Source organism: Ictalurus punctatus, chromosome 20 (assembly GCF_001660625.3).
Source record: "Ictalurus punctatus breed USDA103 chromosome 20, Coco_2.0, whole genome shotgun sequence".
In the NCBI taxonomy this organism is placed as follows: Eukaryota; Metazoa; Chordata; class Actinopteri; order Siluriformes; family Ictaluridae; genus Ictalurus; species Ictalurus punctatus.
In genome coordinates, this window is record NC_030435.2 from 13,015,246 (window position 1) to 13,034,203 (window position 18,958).

An 18,958-nucleotide genomic window follows, 5' to 3' on the forward strand; every position below is an offset into this window, starting at 1 on the left:
CATACCATGTTCCTCTCTGAGGTCCACATCATGACCAGCCAAGTTCTGTTCACTCCTGAGTCTGCTGACGCAGTCAACCGAGTTCGGCCTGCAGAATCGACGAAGAACGACCCGGAGCCTCACCACTCGACTGAGGACGTTGCCCAGCCTCCCTATCCAGCTGAGGATGCCGTTCAGCTGAGGACGTCTCTCTGTCTCCTGCCGCGGCTAAGAGCTCCGCTTTGATTCCCTTCTCTGCCCCAGACGTCACTAAGCCAGACTACTTTATGGACGTCACTCCACTTTCCCAACCGCTGAAGACATTGCTCTGCCTTCCAGTTCCACTGCCTTCCTGTTCCTATTCACGATTTCCCCTCTGCACAAAGCGCTGGAACACGCAGCGCACTCCGAAGCTCATTGTGTTAAACTTTTTCAATTGCTTTTGTTCGATTTGTACAATGTAAACAGCTGAAAGTCTGTAAATTTTGACAATAAACCTGATTTGCAATGGGGGTTGAATAATTTTGATTGCAACTGTACATTCAATATAATGTTTAGCGTTTTTTCAATTTTTCGTTTAGCATTCATGGTTTTGATCTTATTCTCGTCCTCGTTATCTGATTCCAGTTTTAGCCTAGTTTATCCTGTTTGCCGTTCGTCTGACCATTTGCCTGTTTAGACCACTCTCTTCTGTCTCACATTTTGGATTATTCTGCCCATTTTGTAATAAAGCTTTTTCCTGCAAAAGTACCCATCATTTCCTCCTCGTCATCCGTGACAGCATGAAATTTAAGACACCGGTTAAAATGCTAAGAATCTCTGCCTTTAAATACAGACAATGTTGGAATTAACTCTGCTTAACCTGCCATATACCAGGTTAGTTTCAGAGCATAAATTGACAGGTTATTTAATCTTGATTTCATGTAATCCTTGTATGTGGAACAAAAAAGGCTGGATTTTTTTTTTAATGTAAATCAAACTCTGCTCAATTAAAGTAAAAAATAATGAAACAATTTCTGAAACAATGAGCATGGGCAAATGCAAATATACACTAAAATTTAAAACTCATCGCTTCATTATCATGAAGAAGCTTTACAGAAATAAGTGCCCTAATGAGCAAGACAATGGATACAGGGGCAAGGAAAACTCAGTTTAATCGCAATTTAGTGTGATTATAAATCATTTTGATTTTGAAACTCCCACTTTTGGTCTGCAGCACTGTCATACTGGAACATGTTTGGGCCCCTTAGTCACAGTGAAGGTAAATTGTAATGCTACAGCATACACAGAAATCCTATACAGCTGTGTGCTTCTAATTTTTGCCAACAGTTGCCATAACATCAGTTGGCAAGCACTCTTATCCAGAGGAACTTTTCCAACCTGGGGCATTCACACCATGCATAAAGTTCACAGTAATTAAATTATTCATTTCTGTGTCCTGTGGCTCAGACATGGAGATGGCAATCAATATTTGCTCAGTTATTGTATGTGTGACAGAGGCTCTCAAAGGTGATCACACAGTTTTATGACACAGTGGTCATCTCTCTGAATCTCTGTTTAGTTTATAGTCAGTGCAGCATGCCATCTGATTGGTCACAAAGGTGCATCATCGTCACAGTTCTAACCATTAATGCAGTGGCAAAAACTCGCCTCCCTGCACCAGCAAATTACATCAGGAGATTTAATGCTGCATTACAGAATTACAGCTCCCAAGATACACAGGCACGTGGGGACATTTTGCCCATTAAAGACAGCACACACACACACACACACACACACACAATACACACACCCACTCACCAACATACACAAGCACGTACACAAAAGTGATACCATACTTATATTTGACATTGTGACCTGTATTAGTAAATATACAAAACTGAATCATTAACCAGGGCCTGAGAGAAAATTACCACAGCAAAAAAGAGAAACAGTGAATAATAAAAGCTGCACTTCTTCTAAAAGCTTATATAAAATCACCCCCACCCAAAACCCTCGGGCATCCAGTGTTTCGTGTCTCCATAGCAACCCTGCTCTGTGGTCGATACTGGCTGAGTGTTGCCGTGGGAACAGCAAACCAGGCCACCTCATGTTGTTTCAATTTGATTTAAGCTGCAGTGTGTACTTGTGGGAACTGGGAATCAAAAACGCACACACACACACGCACACACACAAAATGGTGGACAACATTTTACTTCAACTATTATTGCTTATCGGTCTTTATACCACAGCGCTGTTGAATTCTGAAGTGTAACTGGTCAGAAACTGATGATTAATTTTCTGTTGCACCAGCTCTGACAACAGTGCAGCTGTAAATAACAGGTTTATATTAAAGCACATGTTAATACATTAGAATTTCTACAATAATTGCTAATTCACAGGGACTTGCATGCCAGACGTGCAACGTCTGCAAAATCATTTGATAACTAGTTATGCTGGGACCAACATAATAGCATCAGAGCAATTAGAATCTTTTACATCAATCCTACGGACTGAATTATTTTAATTGATTTCTTCCTCAAAATCATCAACTTGTGTACTTGATCTGATACCAACTTGTGTACATGATCTGATCTTGATCTAAACAAATACTACCAGAACCAACTTTCAAAATTAAACAACTGAAGACCACAATGAAAAAACGATCAGAGTCACAAAACTGTATTTTTGGAGTTGTGCATCCACGGCTGTTGATTGAGCATTGAAGAATGATCTCATACACATGGATGATAGAAAGATCAGGGTCACAGAATTTTCCATTTAAAATAAAGCCATGCTATGGAAACATGATCAGAGTCCAGTCACATGACCGAAAATCAGCCAATAGGCTTTGAATAATGGCGGACGCCCAGCTGAGTGAATTTCATTGTTAACTTACTGTCAAATTTCTTCAAAATATCTCATTAGTAATTGCTCTCAGCAAACTTCAGTACTAGATCAAACAACATGGACGAGTCTCCTCAACAGACTGCTAAACCAAAGAAGAGACAGATACATGGAAGTAAGGCAGAAAAAGAACTCCCTGTAAATTACAGAATTGTGGATAATATTTAAGTTGAGATTGATGTATAATGTATATTCTGTGAGTTTTCAGTATTTAAGTGATGATGATGATGCTCAGTTGAATAAATTAGTTCATCACTGTATAATGGCTGATAACTTTTGGTGTCTTCATAAAGACTATGAATGGGTCCAGTGAACATATCATCAAGATTTTCTCTGTTCTCAACTATTATGGCATAAGAAGGTTCTGAACTTTTAAATTCAAATTCTGGAATTCAAGCACAATGTGACTCTGATCGTTTTATCATTGGTGCCTTCAACTCCATACATAGTATTGGCTATGTAACTAAGCTTTAAACTAGAAGTTATTAAAACATTAATTACAAACCTGACCTCGACCCTTGTTGGCTGTCAAAACTATAAGGCAATGTCAATTTTATCCCATTCCTAAGTAAAGAACATCTTCAAGTCTGGGATCTTGGTGGGTTTCTTCACATGAACTGCTTGCTTCAGGTTCTTCCACAACATTTCTATTGGATTAAGGTCAGGACTTCAACTTGGCCATTCCAAAACATTAACTTCATTCTTCGTTAACCATTATTTGGTAGAACGACTTGTGTGCTTAGGGTCGTTGTCTTGCTGGTAACAATGGTCTTGAATTTCCTCACTGTGTGCACAATCTGTCTGACTGGTGATTGGTGGAGTCCAAACTCTTTAGAGATGGTTTTATAACCTTTTCCAGCCTGATGAGCATCAACAACTCTTTCTGAGGTCCTCAGAAATCTCTTTTGTTTGTGCCATGATACACTTCCATAGACCTGTGTTGTGAAGATCAGACTTTGATAGATCCCTGTTCTTTAAATAAAACAGAGCACTCGCTCACATCTGATAGGCATCCCAGTGATTGAAAACACCTGACTTAATTTGAATTTCACCTTCAAATTAACTGCTAATCCTAGAGGTTCACATATTTTTGCCACTCACAGATTTGTAATATTGGATCATTTTCCGAAATAAATAATGATGACTCCTCATAATGACTAAGTATAATATTTTTGTCTCATTTGTTTAATTGGGTTCTCTTGGGGTTTACTTTTAGGACTTGTTTGAAAAAAAATGTCAGGTAATATTTATGCAGATATATAGAAAATTCTAAAGGGTCCACAAACTTTTGAGCACCACTGTAGGTAGTAGCTCAGCAGCTAACCTCTTACTGGCACAGAAATCACACATAATTACTGTTAATTAAGTTAGATTAATTAAATTAAAGTTAGTTAAAGTTCTCAATATGAGCAGTTGCAAACAAATCAAATGTTCATGGTGTTCAGACATTTTCAGACTTCAGACTTTATTTTCTCAAGACAATTCTTAGGTCTTATAAGAGATCTGTATCTGTTATTGAAAACCAGGCAATGTACAGATTTTAATCTAGTTGTTTGCAAATACATATCAATACCAAGTTGCAAATGGGTGGCTAATTCTCTTAAATGCTTCCCAGAATCTTTTACTCAGGATTTAGGCCTTACCACTGTACTGAAATAGCACTGGTTAAAGTAGTAAATAACTGATCAAGGTTGTGTCTCCTTGCTTGTGTTGCTTGATCTCAGTACAGCTTTAGATCACAATATTGTCCTACACTGCCTAGAAAATTTTTGACTACGCATGCAAGTAAAGTTTGGTGTTCCACAAAGCTCTCTTCTAGGAACATTGTTTTTTCCCTATATATACACACAGGTGCATCTAAGAAAATTAGAACATCGTGGAAAAGTAAAATTTTTCTGTAATTTAATTAAAATAGTAGAACTTTCATGTATTCTAGATTCATTACAAATAAAGTGAAATATTTCAAGCCTTGTTTTGTTTTAATCTTGATGATTACGGCTTACAGCTCATGGAAATCCAGTATCGCAAAAATATTCGAAAAAAAGAATTTATAACAGAAACGTCGACCTTCTGAAAAGAATGTTGAACAGGTACAGGTTCTTGAGTATCAATGAATGTTTGCACCTTTTGTGTTGTGTATGATTCCCTCGATTGTCCTCAGTGTGAAAAGATGGATCTCAAAATCATATAGTGTCCCCTCCAAAAGTATTAGAAAAGCAAGGCCAATTCTATTGTTTTTGCTATACATCAAAAATGAAAATGAGACAAAATATCAGAATTTCAGTTTTCATTTCCTGATATTTGCATCTAGAGGTGTTAAACAACTTAAAGAATGGCACCTTTGGTGGCAGACCACCCACTTTTTAGGTGAGAAAATGTATAGTAACAGATTAATGTCTTAAAGTAAATTAATGTAAATAATACTTAGTATTTGGTTGCATTTCCTTAGCATGCAATAGCTGCATCAAGGTGCTGATGACATAAACCTATTCCATTTTATTTGTGATGCTTTTCAGACCTGTATTGCAGCTTTGTTCAGCTGTTGTTTGCTTGGGGCGTTTCTCCTTTCAGTCTACACTTCAGGAGGTGAAATGCATGCTCAACTGGGTTAAAATCTGGTGATTGACTTGGCCAGTCTAAAACCTTCCACTTTTCTGCTCTGATGAAGTTGTGTTTGCAGTGTATTTTGGGCCATTGTCAGAAGACAAATTGTTTCTGTAGACTTCTGAATTCATTCCACTGCTACCAACATGAGTTATATCATCAATAAAGATTGGTGAGCCAATTCCAGAAGTAGCCATGAAAGCCCAAACTACCTCCACCATGCTTGACTGATGAGCTTCTGTTTTCTGGATCATGAGCAGATCTATTCGTTCTCCACACTTTGGTAGAGTTTAATATTGGTTCCAGAACCTTTGTGGCTCATCTTTGTATTTCTTTGCAAATTCCAATCTGGCCTTCTTATTCTTACTGCTCATGAGTGTTTGAATCTTGTAGTATAGCTTCTATATTTCTGCATTTGAAGTATTCTTCAAATGGTGGATTCTGATACTTTCACCCCTACCATGTGAAGGCTGTTGTTGAAAGTCTACACTTCGATCACATATTGAATGCTTCATATTATATCCATGGTGTATATGGGTAACATTTAAAAAAAATTGTCACTGTCCAAATACTTATTGACCCAACTATATGTCAATACAGTTATTGTGTTTTTAATCCAATCAAGAAATTGCCAGACTACCGATGAGTGATAAAAGTGAGCACTGCATGACATCACTATTCTTGTGCTCGTGTGTACCTGTATTGTGGCTGTGGGAAGAAAAGACACCAATGGGTTTACGTGGATTCATCATTTATTCATGCACTGTTATCCATAATTGACTGTATCAATTCTGCCCTCTCTCTTATTCACAGATACACAATCTTTCTTTCTTTCTCTCTCACCTATTATGTTTCTTTCTCTTTTGCAGTGAGATGTTTTCCAATTCCTCCTAAAAACAGCAGAAAAGATCTAGGACATCACATTCAATTCTGCCTGCCTTGTAATCCGCTTGCAGTCTGGTCACTGAAGACTAGGCGAGTGAGGTGATGTCACTGACACATGAGAGCTGGTGAAACAGGTGATGTCACTGACACGAAGAGACCCACTCTACCATGCTGAGGTCAAACACAGGTGTCATTTTAACATCTCTCCATCATCCTCCATCTCTTTCGCTCCCCATTGTCCTGACACACACACAGGGATCAATTACAGTGGAGGGCAAGAGACGTCTGTGTTGAATGGGTTGCTTGCAGATAAGTAGTTTGGACTACAAGTATTTGTGTGAACTCACATGGGAGGGAGTGATGGGGTGAAAAAGTCATTCAGAAGTCTATGTGAGGTGATTAGGGTTTTATGCATGATGATGTCAGTGTTGAGATGAGTGTGTGCAGTGTTTGTAGGTGCTACCTGAGAGTTTGATATACTGAGGACAATGTAGAGTTCAGTGACAAATGGCCATTTATAATTGTTGTCAACTGTCACACACATTTATTATACAATTAACCTGCTATCTAATGTTATACTGAAGGCAAGAAAGAGGATTTAAAATGTTTGACAACCCTCCCGTACTGAGACAAAAACATAAAACCTGTTTACTTAAAACTCCATTATGATGGAAGTTTAAAGGCAGTTGCACAATTACATCAACAACTTTTTAAATGCACAAAAATAGAGGAGAGAACCTCTTACCCAAGCTGTTTACATTTATTCAACTTTCCAAAATTGGAGCAATACTATAACAAGCAATTCTGGTTACTAATATTTTCCGAAAGGTTTTGTAGTATGCATTTAGACTTTTCACCAAGTGAAAACTGACTACACTATTAACCACATTCTTTAAATTATCTGTGCAGTTAATTTATTGTGACTTGATATAGACACAACTAAAATAATACACCAGTGTCTGACTGGGGATTCTGGGAATTTGCCACCGACATGCAAGCTTAGTTTGTTGAGTAGTATTTGCTAAACAACTGGGTTAAAATCTGTATATTACTTGGTTTGAATAACAAATAAAGATCTCTTACTCTGGAGAAATGCATGATGGCTGAACAACATGAATTGTTGATTTGCTTGCTACTGCTCATACTGAAAACTTCAATTAAAAGCAGTTAAACACCATTTGAGATTTGTGAGCATTAACGATTCCTGGAGCTTTATTAAGCTTCTTCATTTTAGTACATGTTTACTGGTCAGTACACTACACTAATATTAAAAATCCCCAAAACCATTGTACTGCTTACACTTAATGACATTTGTCGCCTGTAATCTGTTTTTAATGTAGCTAAATATAAAATAAGTAATGCAAGTTATCTGAAACATCTTATTAAATCACTTATCAGTAAACAATAGAGAGATGATATTTTCTTAACTTTCACCAGGTGTCTATTATTTCTTTAAAGTTTTTTTCAGACATCACCTTCTACACAGGCATAGCACAACTTTAATGGTGGAACTATTTTAGATTTCTGTTTTAGAAAACACTGTCATAGTTACACATACCAGTGATAACAGTAACACAAATAAAATATAAATACTGCATTATGCTGTCAGTCATAATACAAAATGCACTTAATGGGTTGCAAGCAAACTTGATGAAGCACTGAGCTCAACAGAATGGAACTGCACTTACCTAAGACAGGGGTTCCCAAACTTTTCCAAGGCAAGGCCCCCCAAATGGCATTAACATTTCACTGAGACACCCCCTTTTGCAAGATGTCTTTAAAACACATTAAAAATACAAACTTCCTAATATATATCCCTTTTTTATTAATAATTACATCTAACATCTTTACATTACATGAGGAATTGATTGTGTGTGTGTGTGTGTGTGTGTGTGTGTGTGTGTGTGTGTGTGTGTGTGTGTGTGTGTCTGTGTGTGTGTCTGTGTCTGAGAGTGAGAATTTATTTTTCACACCAAATTGTTGAGGCCCCCCGGGCACCCCCTGGCGGCCCCTACTTTGAAAACCACTGGCCTAAGATATCACCTTAAATAAAGGTCACTTTATTTATCAGTTAATTCTACTTCATAGCCACATTTCCAACAACCAAACACTCTGAATTACTAGTAAGTGCTTGTTTCTATACTTTGCTAATGCTTCACAGTGGCAGGCTGCCAATCAGTTAGAAAAATCAGTTAGCCAATTAAGTAATTACACCCACTGCTGAAAAAAAGAATGAAAGAAATGCATTCGCGCTAGCAGAAGCAATAGTTGAGAAAAGAAGCAGAGTGTGAGAAATGATGTTGCTTGTGCATACATACTGTGACTTCATGTGTCACAGCTTGCACTGCACGTGAAGGTTTAAAACAAGCACGCGAGTTCTCCCCTTTCCATGCGTGTACATCTATTTTCCTCTCGCAGTAGTCAATAATGCGCTCAGATTTTTGGCACGGATTTGTCGCCATAATGCAGCCAGGTGGTTCCAGTGCATGTGTGAGCATGCGTGCATACAGCAAGGGGAAGGGGAGGGGCTAAGTTATTTGGAGTGAAAGATGGCATGAGGGCCACCACAGCCTAGGTAATTAATGGGAAACACGGCAACATACCTCACACTATATTTTATTCGCCATTTCTGTTGCCATTTTGGTTGTGCATAGGTCTTGTTTAATCTTGTTGTTCATCATTATTAACTTCTGACACTATATAGAGACTTAATGCACATTCCTGTTCTAGAACATTTTAATTTATTATTTTCATTCATTCATTCATTCAACTTGTCCATGACTTCACATTTTTTATATGGGTGTGTGAATGTGTTTTGTGATTTGTAGAATAGAATTTGTGATTTGTAGAATAGGATTTGTGCCCCTGCAATGAAGAATTTGAGAAGGTGTTTATGGGAAAACACTAGAATCATTGAAATATTTGAGCAGCCCTGCACCCATAAATTTTAATACAAACAAGAAATTTAATTATTTTAATGTTTTTTTTTATCAAGTCAAAAGTTTATATATACATATAAAAAAAAAAAAAAAAAAAGTCCTGTGGTGCAACCATGACAAGAGTCTGGAACAGGCAGAGGTCAGGCGAAAAGCCAACAGAATATCAGAGGTGAGACAATATGCAAAAAAGAAAATAGGCACAAAATCTAAACACAAGCAATCACGCAGAGAATGAAGGCTTCGTATGGTCACACACACTAAGGATTGGAGCGTATACTTCATAGTGAGTGAAAGTTTTGAACATACTTAAATACTGTGAGTGAATTAATTAGATGATTGAATCCAGGTGTGCGTGACCAGAAGGATGACGTCCATGACGGGCATGTTTGTAAGCCACAATGTAGGATGCAGGGGAATGAACCCTAAACCCCAGCAGTGTTCCTTGGGTCCATACCCCTCCCACTCATTAAGGTATTCCAGCTGACCACTCCTACAATGAGAGTTTAGGATATTTTTCATCAAGTAGGCCGGCTGGCCTTCTAGGTCCAGGGGTGGTGGGGGGCCACTGGGTGGTAGGTCGTTGGCTAGAGAGCCTCGAATGTCTGGTTTCAGTCTGGAGCAATGCAACAGTGGCGTGGAAGATCGAGTTTATATGTTACTTTGTTGATTCTTTGGAGAATTTTAAAATGGACCTACATATCTGGGAGTGAGTTTCTAGCAAGTGTGAGGTTATCGTGGGTCCCTTGTAGACAGCCATATCTGGCCTGCTGGTTGGTAGTGAGGTTGTTGGCTTTGATATTGATCGGCAAATGCTTTGTTAGATTGTGCTACTTACTCAAGGCGTTGATGAGTGCTTTCCCACACTTGCTCACTGCGCGGAACCAATTAGCCACGGCAGGCGAATCTGTGATGTAGGCATTCCAGGGGAATAGTGGTGGCTGATATCCGAGCATGCACTGGAAAGTAGTCAATTGTGTGGCAAGGAATTTATGGCGTATTCAGCCCAGGGTAGGATCTGGGCCTGGTCTCATGGATTGGCCGAGCATTAGGTGCACAGAAAACAGGCTATTTCTTAGTTGGCCCGTTCTGCACATCCATTAGATTGGAGATGGTAGCCAGACATGAGACTTACTGTTATGCCCATTTTTACCAAAAAGCTGGTCCACTCTCTAGATGTGAATTGTGTCCCTCTATCGCTTACAATATCCTCTGGTTTACCGTAATACCTGAATACATGATGATGCAGCAGTTTAGCAGTGGCAAAAGCGGAGGGCGGAGTCGGCAAAGGAATTAGGCGGAGGGACTTGGAGAAACAGTCAATGATTACTAGGATCGTGGTATTACCTTGTGACAGCCAGGTGAGATCAAGGCCGTTGGGGTATGGGCAGAGGCAAGAGCTTTCCCACAGGTAGTGTTCTGGGCACTTTTTATTGTAGCAGGTGGTGCAGGATCCCAGTCAATGGAGGCTAAGATACAAGCTGAGGTAAGGATGAACTCCTCACTATCGGTACAAGATTCTGGTGCATATATACAGGACAGGGTGTTGGCCTTTGTGTTCTTAGAACCTGGACAGTAGGACAAGGTAAAATTCAAGTGAGCAAAAAATAGGGACCAGCGTGCTTTTTGTGGGCTCAGGCGTTTAGCTGTACAGAGATATTAGAAATTCTTATCAGTGTATATGGTGAACGGGTGCCCAACCTGTCGAGCCAGTGCCTCCATTCCTCCGGGGCTACTCTCACAGCCAATAGTTCCCGGTTTCCAATATCATGATTACGTTCAGTGAGTGATAACTTTTTTGACTAGAAGGCAACATGGTGTAGCTTGGGCTTCTCAGCAAATCTCAGAGAGGATTGAGTCCAGGTGTGTGTGATCAGAAGAATGGTGATGGCGTGGAAGCATGTGTGTATACTGGGACCTTGAGTCTGTGACGGCCATGTTTGTAGGCCGCGATACAGGATGGGAAGTGGAGTCCACTGACTGGGCTGACCTGACAGAGGCCCAGCTGGGTTGACCGGACATTTAGGAGCAGTCTGTCAGGTGTTCATGAAATTTACAGATTAAATTTTTTATGCGGTCTGCTCTTGGGCTGAATTTGCTGGGACGGCCAGTCCTAGAGAAATTTCAGTCTTGTGTTCATAACGTTTATAAGAAGATTTCATAAAAACAGAACACTTTCATATCCACAGCATTCACAAATTATGCTTCAATATTGACATTTCTGAAAGAGGCAGAACCCACAAAAGTCCAGTTTGTGGTCAGTGCTAATGTAGTAGATTTATAAATTGTGGCATTAATTTTATTAAGGTTAAAATGACCAGGAATGCATTTCAGAGATACCATGTGAACTAAACCTGGTCATCTAAACTGTGTTTGGTATGTTTGGTATTAATTTAATTAACATACAGCTCCTTACGGTGAGCTAATCAGCTGGGGGTCCATCCTGCCATAAAACACATTGTGTCTCTTCCATTCGATACACTTCAAAGAGGCTGAAGGGTATAAAAAGGTATGTTTATTTACAATACGAAATGTTGCTTTTTGACCTTAACCACAGAGCCAACACTGACACCAAATGAAGGTCACTACTGGGATTTGTCCCCAGGATCTCCTGTTTACTAGACAAATAAGTTGATCAACTAAGCAACAGTGACACACTTGGCTGTCAAAACAAATTGGGACATTCCAAAAAATTTACTTTTCATTCCACTGTTAATCCTTTCAAATGGTTCCCCTTCTCCTGCATTGATTTACTTGGCTGAAGTAAATTTGGTTACCTGGCTGAACAGCCACAGATCTCTACTTCCAAAGACAACCAAAACTAATTCTCTCTCTAATGTATAAACTACAGCCACTGATCCACATCTTGGGGTGTCAATTTCCTAAGTGAACTAGAAGAAATTAAAATATGTAAATAGCAAATAAAATAATATAAAATGAAAATAAATACCAACCCCTACTGATATACCAGACTGTATTACCTCTTTGAGAACTTCGTGCAGTAGCTGGACGCTGGCATCTGAAATGTTCCAGGGGTCTCGTTCCTCCACAAGCATGGCATCCAGTGTGCCCTTTTCCATGACCACATCAAATGAGGAATCAGGGAAAGCCAGACGACGAGCATCCATGCACACCCAGCTCATGCCCATGCAGTCAATGTGACGCTGGGCCATGCTCTCCACACACACACTTGAGTAGTCCACGTTAGTGATGGTCGTGTAGCCGGCCAGGTACATGTGCAAGCTTAGAGCGCTGTTCCCGCAACCTGAAACAAGAAAAACAAGGAAAGAGTAAATTCAAAAACAAGGAAAGAATAAATTCAATGTTAAGTCTACATCAAGCCTTGCTTGCACGATTTGTCTATAAAGATTATAGATGAAATGCTAAATTGAAGTACACTTGTCTTACTACTTCTCGAAAAGGGGCTATCCAGCTTGCACAATTTGGCTGTACACCAAACAAACTTTAATTCTTCAAACATCTAATTTACTTATTTTTCAGCCAATCACAAAGAGGTTATTAAAATTCCACCAGCTTCAGAAGTAAGCTTCTCATCCTCCTGAGTTAGGGGCTCAAAAGCTGACAGACTGAGGGGCTGGTTTGTATAAGACGAAAAAAGGTCTTTTGGAGAAATGAAGGGTTCGGCCATAAAGTTACCCCGTGTTCCCAGAACTCTAGTGTAGGCACTCTCGGCTTACTGATAAGGCCTGCAACTCTCCTACTTGTCTAGCCGATGCTATGGCTAAGAGGAGAGCTGTTTTCATAGACAGCCAACTCAATTCAGACCTCTCTAGGGTTCAAATGGAGGCTGACACAGTGCGTCTAATACAAGAAGCAAGTCCCAAGGGGATACTGGGTTTCATCAAGGAGGTCTCCGTCGTTGAGCACCTTTAAGAAAGTGGGTCACAAGGGTGTGGGATCCAATCATCATGCCATCTACCCTATTATGCATGGTTGAGATAGCAGCTATATATACCTTGATGGTGGAGGCTGCAAGGCCTCCATCAAGATGGGACTGGAGAAAGCTGAGGATTATCAGTATGGAACAGCAAAACTGGTGGAAAAACGAATTGGTGGAAGGTGCATCAGAGTTGTGGATGACAGATTCGACCCGCCAGCTGCAATAGGAGATCCCTCCTCAAAGGGAGAAGCCAAGGCTCCCTGTACAGTAATCTGCGTAATATTGGGAACCACACTCTCCCTGGCCCTTTTGGGGGCTACTAGTAGTACCTTATGATACTAGTAGTACCCCCGAGGATCCTTTCTAGGGTGGGCAGTATCGATGGTAGTGGAGGGAGAGCATACAGCAGTTGATTTGGCCATGCACGGGCCAGTGCATCTTGGCCCAAGGGGCTTGTTGGTTCCCCCAATGAAAACCAAAGTGGACAGTGTGTCGTTGACAGTGAGGCGAAAAGGTCCACCTCTGCCTTGCCATATCTGTGCCAGATCACTTGCGCTACTTCAGGGAGCAGCTTCCCTTCGCCAGAGTGGGGGATGTGCCGGGATAGAAAATCTGCAGCTGTGTTTTGAGTTCCTGGTAAGTGCATTGCCCTCAGGCTCAATAGGTGTGGATGTGTGCACAATAACAGCTGTTGGGCCAGCCTCAAGGATGGTTTGGACCTGGAGCTTCGTTGGTGATTTATATGGTAGACTACAGATGTGTTGTCTGTTCTTATAAGGACATGTCTTCCTACCAACACTGAAAGGAAATCCCAAGGACTCCCCTGGCCTCTGACTGTCCTGCATTGCCATACAGCTCCCCAGACTGCCAAGGAGGCATCTGTGGCAACTAGCAGTGAATCTGACCAGCTTTTGCTTGTGTTGAGTGAGCTGCAAGCGGAGATTGTTCAGCCAGATTTGGAGAGGCTGTAATGACAGAAGGCCCAAAGGGACCACCGATGAGGCTGCTGTGAGCATACCTAGCGGTCTCAGAAACAATTTGAGGACCAGAGGCCTGCCTCTTCTGAAGCGACTGATGAGCTGGAGGATGTTGCTGACTTGCCGTTGAGACGGGGTAGCCCTCATCAACTGTGAGTCCAACTGGATGCCAATAAACACTATTCGCTGACTGAGTATCAGAGAGCTCTTTCCATAATTCACTGCAAACCCTAGCTTGGTAACATGGGAGATCAGCAATGCTGATTCCCTGAGTGCATCTACCCTTGACTGGGAACAGATCAACCAGTCGTCCAGGTACAGGGAAATTTGCATCCCCTTGGCCTATAATGGAGACAGTGCCACTGCAACACACCTGGTGAAGACCCTTGGGAACAGCGAGATCCCGAATGGGAGCACACAGGACTGGTAAGCCCTTCTCTCGAAGGCAAAATGGAGGGCCAGAGCCTTGGTTGTGCTCTTTGTAACCTGTAGACTGTGCTCCAGGGCTTGCCATGCAGCGGGGAAGAAACAGTTCCCCAGGAATGACGAGAAGAGAGCGGAGGGCTCTCCTGCAGGGTTCCACAAGTGGAGACTGGGCCAGCCATATTTGGCGTTGAGCGAGGGTTAACGAAGACATTAGCCTACCCAACACCCTGGTCATATAGGCGAATGCCTGCAAAGAGGCGTCACTCAGGCTCTGGGCAGAAGGCTCAGGGTCTGGGCAGAAGGGTCAACCACCGAAGCCTGCAATGTCTTGGACAGGGCCAGCATAAGGTGTGCCATGGAATTCCCAATACGTCCCATACGTGCTGCTGTGTCATAGCTTCTCACAATGAAGTCATCTGTCAACCAGCACTGTGGCCGGGGACAGCGTGCATCAGACCGAAGTGCTTCATCAGGCGATAGCACAAGGGTGGCAACAGCTGGCTCAATATTGGGCATGCAGTCAAGGCCATGGCTGGATGCATCCTGCATATTATCTAGTGCTCTACAGTCTGTCGGGAGATGAGAGAAATGTCTAGGGTCTGCCCAGCACCTCTGCAGCTCCTCAATATATGGAGCTGAGGGTGGGACACAGAGAGCTGCGGACCGAGAGGTCTTCCTGAAAAAAGTGCTCTGAGGAGTCACCTGGACAGGTGCTCCCCAGACATACCAAGGCCACAGGCCTGACAGATGTCTGACTGCTCTCCGAACCCTTCAGCATACTGTGGCTCGTCCCCTGAGAATTGGGATGAGATGAATGGGGGCTTTCACCTGCCCCCTCCTCATCATAACCTCCCCCGATAACTAGGCTCTCAGAGGCCCTAGTGGAGAGTACATACTCGATCTCAAAGGCTGGTGACCGTATTGGAGGCCGTGCCACGGGAGGAGACTTTGGTGTGGGTGCATCAGGACCACTAGCAGGCTGTGCACTGTGTGGTTGCAGATTAAGGAGGAGAGACTTAATCTCTGCAAACTCAGATGCCAAGGTGTCTGCCTTCTGGGCTAGGGCATCTACCTTTCAGCATTTACCCTTACCGGGGCCCCCCGCAACTCGATCTTACGGCGCTTATGAGAGCTAGGAGACATGGCCTGCGTAGGATGCGATTGGGTGCCCAACCTGCCTTCTAGCTGGGCCAGCCTGTGCTGCTAAGCTCATGGAGCTGCAGTTCATGCATGCCATCTCAGTCAGTCAATCTCTTAAGTGGTCAACCCACAGGCAAGAGGGGGATTATGCCCATCCCCTAGTTCAAGAGGGGCCTGGCAATCAATACATGTCATAAACATAGGTAGCAGCAGTGATTAATATCCACGTGGTTTTCCGTGTGTGAACACTTTGCCAGGTGGTAATTGATAACAAAAGAGATAAATATATATACTTTGCAGTATCTCTGTATGGTAACACAGCTGAGATCACTGTGATGCAAGATGGTGCAGTTACAAGTAATGCTCTCTTGCACCGTAACTAATAAAGAAATCCCTGAACTAAATAACGGGGACAAAAAACAGTGTTAATGTATGTCTTATGAGGGTAAATGTTATGTACTGGAGGTGAAGACAGATGCAGTTGCAGGTAAAATAACTTTAAATCACACACACAGGTCAACAAATCCAAAACGCTAGGCAGGTTGAATGTCAAAAACAGGCAAAAGGTCAAGCGATGAGCAACCAGACTATAGCAGGCAAGGCAAAGACATAAACAGTAAACTAAAGCTGGTCCAGAAAAACAAACAATATCGAAAGGCTTGGTATAGTCAGGTGCACAAAAACAAAACTGAGCGTATAATCTGCAATCTGCTTGTGACTGAAAGTCTCTGGCTGTGTCCGACTATCCATACTACCCTACTATACAGTAGGCAAAAGCAGTACGCCAAAATAGTAGTATGTTCAAATTCTCAGTATTCATAAAACAGAGAAATACCCAGACGACCTACTGCTTCCTCCAAGATTCTGCAGTATGGAACCACTGGACACTGAAGATACTGCGCTATCCCATAAGGCAATGGAACTGGTGCAGAAGAGCTGTCAGGATCAAAAATAGTGCATCAGCTCTTTTGAAATTGACACTGCTAACATGGTAGATGTAGTAGGTCCGGATTGTATTCATGCTTACCACTTAAAGTGATCAGTACATTCTATATCAACAGCTGAGCAGTAGGCACTGAATCAAATGCAATAGGTACTGTCACAGTATGCGATTTCGGACACAGCCTCTTTTAAAGAGTCCTTGTATGTGTGAGGCTGATTGAGCACAGCTGTGATCATCACTGTGATCTGGGGAATATAGTCCGGAGCGGCCATGTTTGTAGGCCACAGTGTCCGTTCTTGGATTGCTGAACCTGACAGTAAACATCATCAAGGGAAATGCATGAACAAATATATAAAAAGTCAGTTCTCTAAAAAATCTGCAGATAACATTTGTAAATAATATAAAAATTAATACACTAATTAGGCTTCCTTATTATTTTTTTCTATGAGATTTAAATGGATGCACAACAGTGACCCAGTCTAAAATAGCTGTATTTTAATAAGGAATAAAATGTTTTAATTTAATAGGTGGTTTTATTAGGCTGTGACCACTTTAGTCTACATTTGTGCATGTCCCAGCCTCAGCCTGAGTGTACAGTGAGGGAAAAAAGTATTTGATCCCCTGCTGATTTTGTATGTTTTCCCACTGACAAAGAAATGATCAGTCTATAATTTTAATGGTAGATTTATTTGAACAGTGAGAGACAGAATAACAACAAGAAAATCCAGAAAAACGCATGTCAAAAATGTTATAAATTGATTTGCATTTTAATGAGGGAAATAAGTACTTGACCCCCTCTCAATCAGAAAGATTTCTGGCTCCCAGGTGTCTTTTATACAGGTAACGAGCTGAGATTAGGAGCACACTCTTAAAGGGAGTGCTCCTAATCTCAGCTCGTTACCTGTATAAAAGACACCAGTCCACAGAAGTAATCAATCAATCAGATTCCAAACTCTCCACCATGGCCAAGACCAAAGAGCTCTCCAAGGATGTCAGGGACAAGACTGTAGACCTACACAAGTCTGGAATGGGCTACAAGACCATTGCCAAGCAGCTTGGTGAGAAGGTGACAACAGTTGGTGCGATTATTCGCAAATGGAAGAAACACAAAAGAACTGTCAATCTCCCTCGGCCTGGGGCTCCATGCAAGATCTCACCTCATGGAGTTGCAATGATCATGAGAACAGTGAGGAATCAGCCCAGAACTACACGGGAGGATCTTGTCAATGATCTCAAGGCAGCTGGGACCATAGGCACCAAGAAAACAATTGGTAACACACTACGCCGTGAAGGACTGAAATCCTGCAGCGCCCACAAGGTCCCCCTGCTCAAGAAAGCACATATACATGCCCGTCTGAAGTTTGCCAATGAATATCTGAATGATTCAGAGGACAACTGGGTGAAAGTGTTGTGGTCAGATGAGACCAAAATGGAGCTCTTTGGCATCAACTCAACTCGCCGTGTTTGGAGGAGGAGGAATGCTGCCTATGACCCCAAGAACACCATCCCCACCGTCAAACATGGAGGTTGCTTTGGGGGTGTTTTTCTGCTAAGGGGACAGGACAACTTCACCGCATCAAAGGGACGATGGACGGGGCCATGTACCGTCAAATCTTGGGTGAGAACCTCCTTCCCTCAGCCAGGGCATTGAAAATGGGTCGTGGATGGGTATTCCAGCATGACAATGACCCAAAACACATGGCCAAGGCAACAAAGGAGTGGCTCAAGAAGAAGCACATTAAGGTCCTGGAGTGGCCTAGCCAGTCTCCAGACCTTAATCCCAAAGAAAATCTGTGGAGGGAGCTGAAGGTTCGAGTTGCCAAACGTCAGCCTCGAAACCTTAATGACTTGGAGAAGATCTGCAAAGAGGAGTGGGACAAAATCCCTCCTGAGATGTGTGCAAACCTGGTGGCCAACTACAAGAAACATCTGACCTCTGTGATTGCCAACAAGGGTTTTGCCACCAAGTACTAAGTCATGTTTTGCAGAGGAGTCAAATACATATTTCCCTCATTAAAATGCAAATCAATTTATAACATTTTTGAGATGTGTTTTTCTGGATTTTTTTGTTGTTATTCTGTCTCTCACTAAATTTACCATCAAAATTACAGACTGATCATTTCTTTGTCAGTGGGCAAACGTACAAAATCAGCATGGGATCAAATACTTTTTCCCTCACTGTAACTAACAAAGTCAGCAGGGCTGTCACATTTTGCCACCTCTGTTCCAAAACCGTTAGTAACACTAATTATCACTCCTTTCATCTGGCTAATTAAAGAGG

The 18,958-nt window shown here is 41.8% G+C and overlaps 1 protein-coding gene across 1 annotated transcript in view; it reads right to left on the reverse strand.

The window, feature by feature from the left end:
• Positions 1-18,958, reverse strand: part of ece2a (endothelin converting enzyme 2a) — a 125,398-nt gene that overhangs the window by 69,306 nt on the left and 37,134 nt on the right. Inside the window, exon 2 of the mRNA XM_017496063.3 lies at positions 12,272-12,555. Coding sequence (XP_017351552.1) covers positions 12,272-12,555 — 284 coding nt within the window. The remainder of the gene's footprint in view (positions 1-12,271; positions 12,556-18,958) is intronic.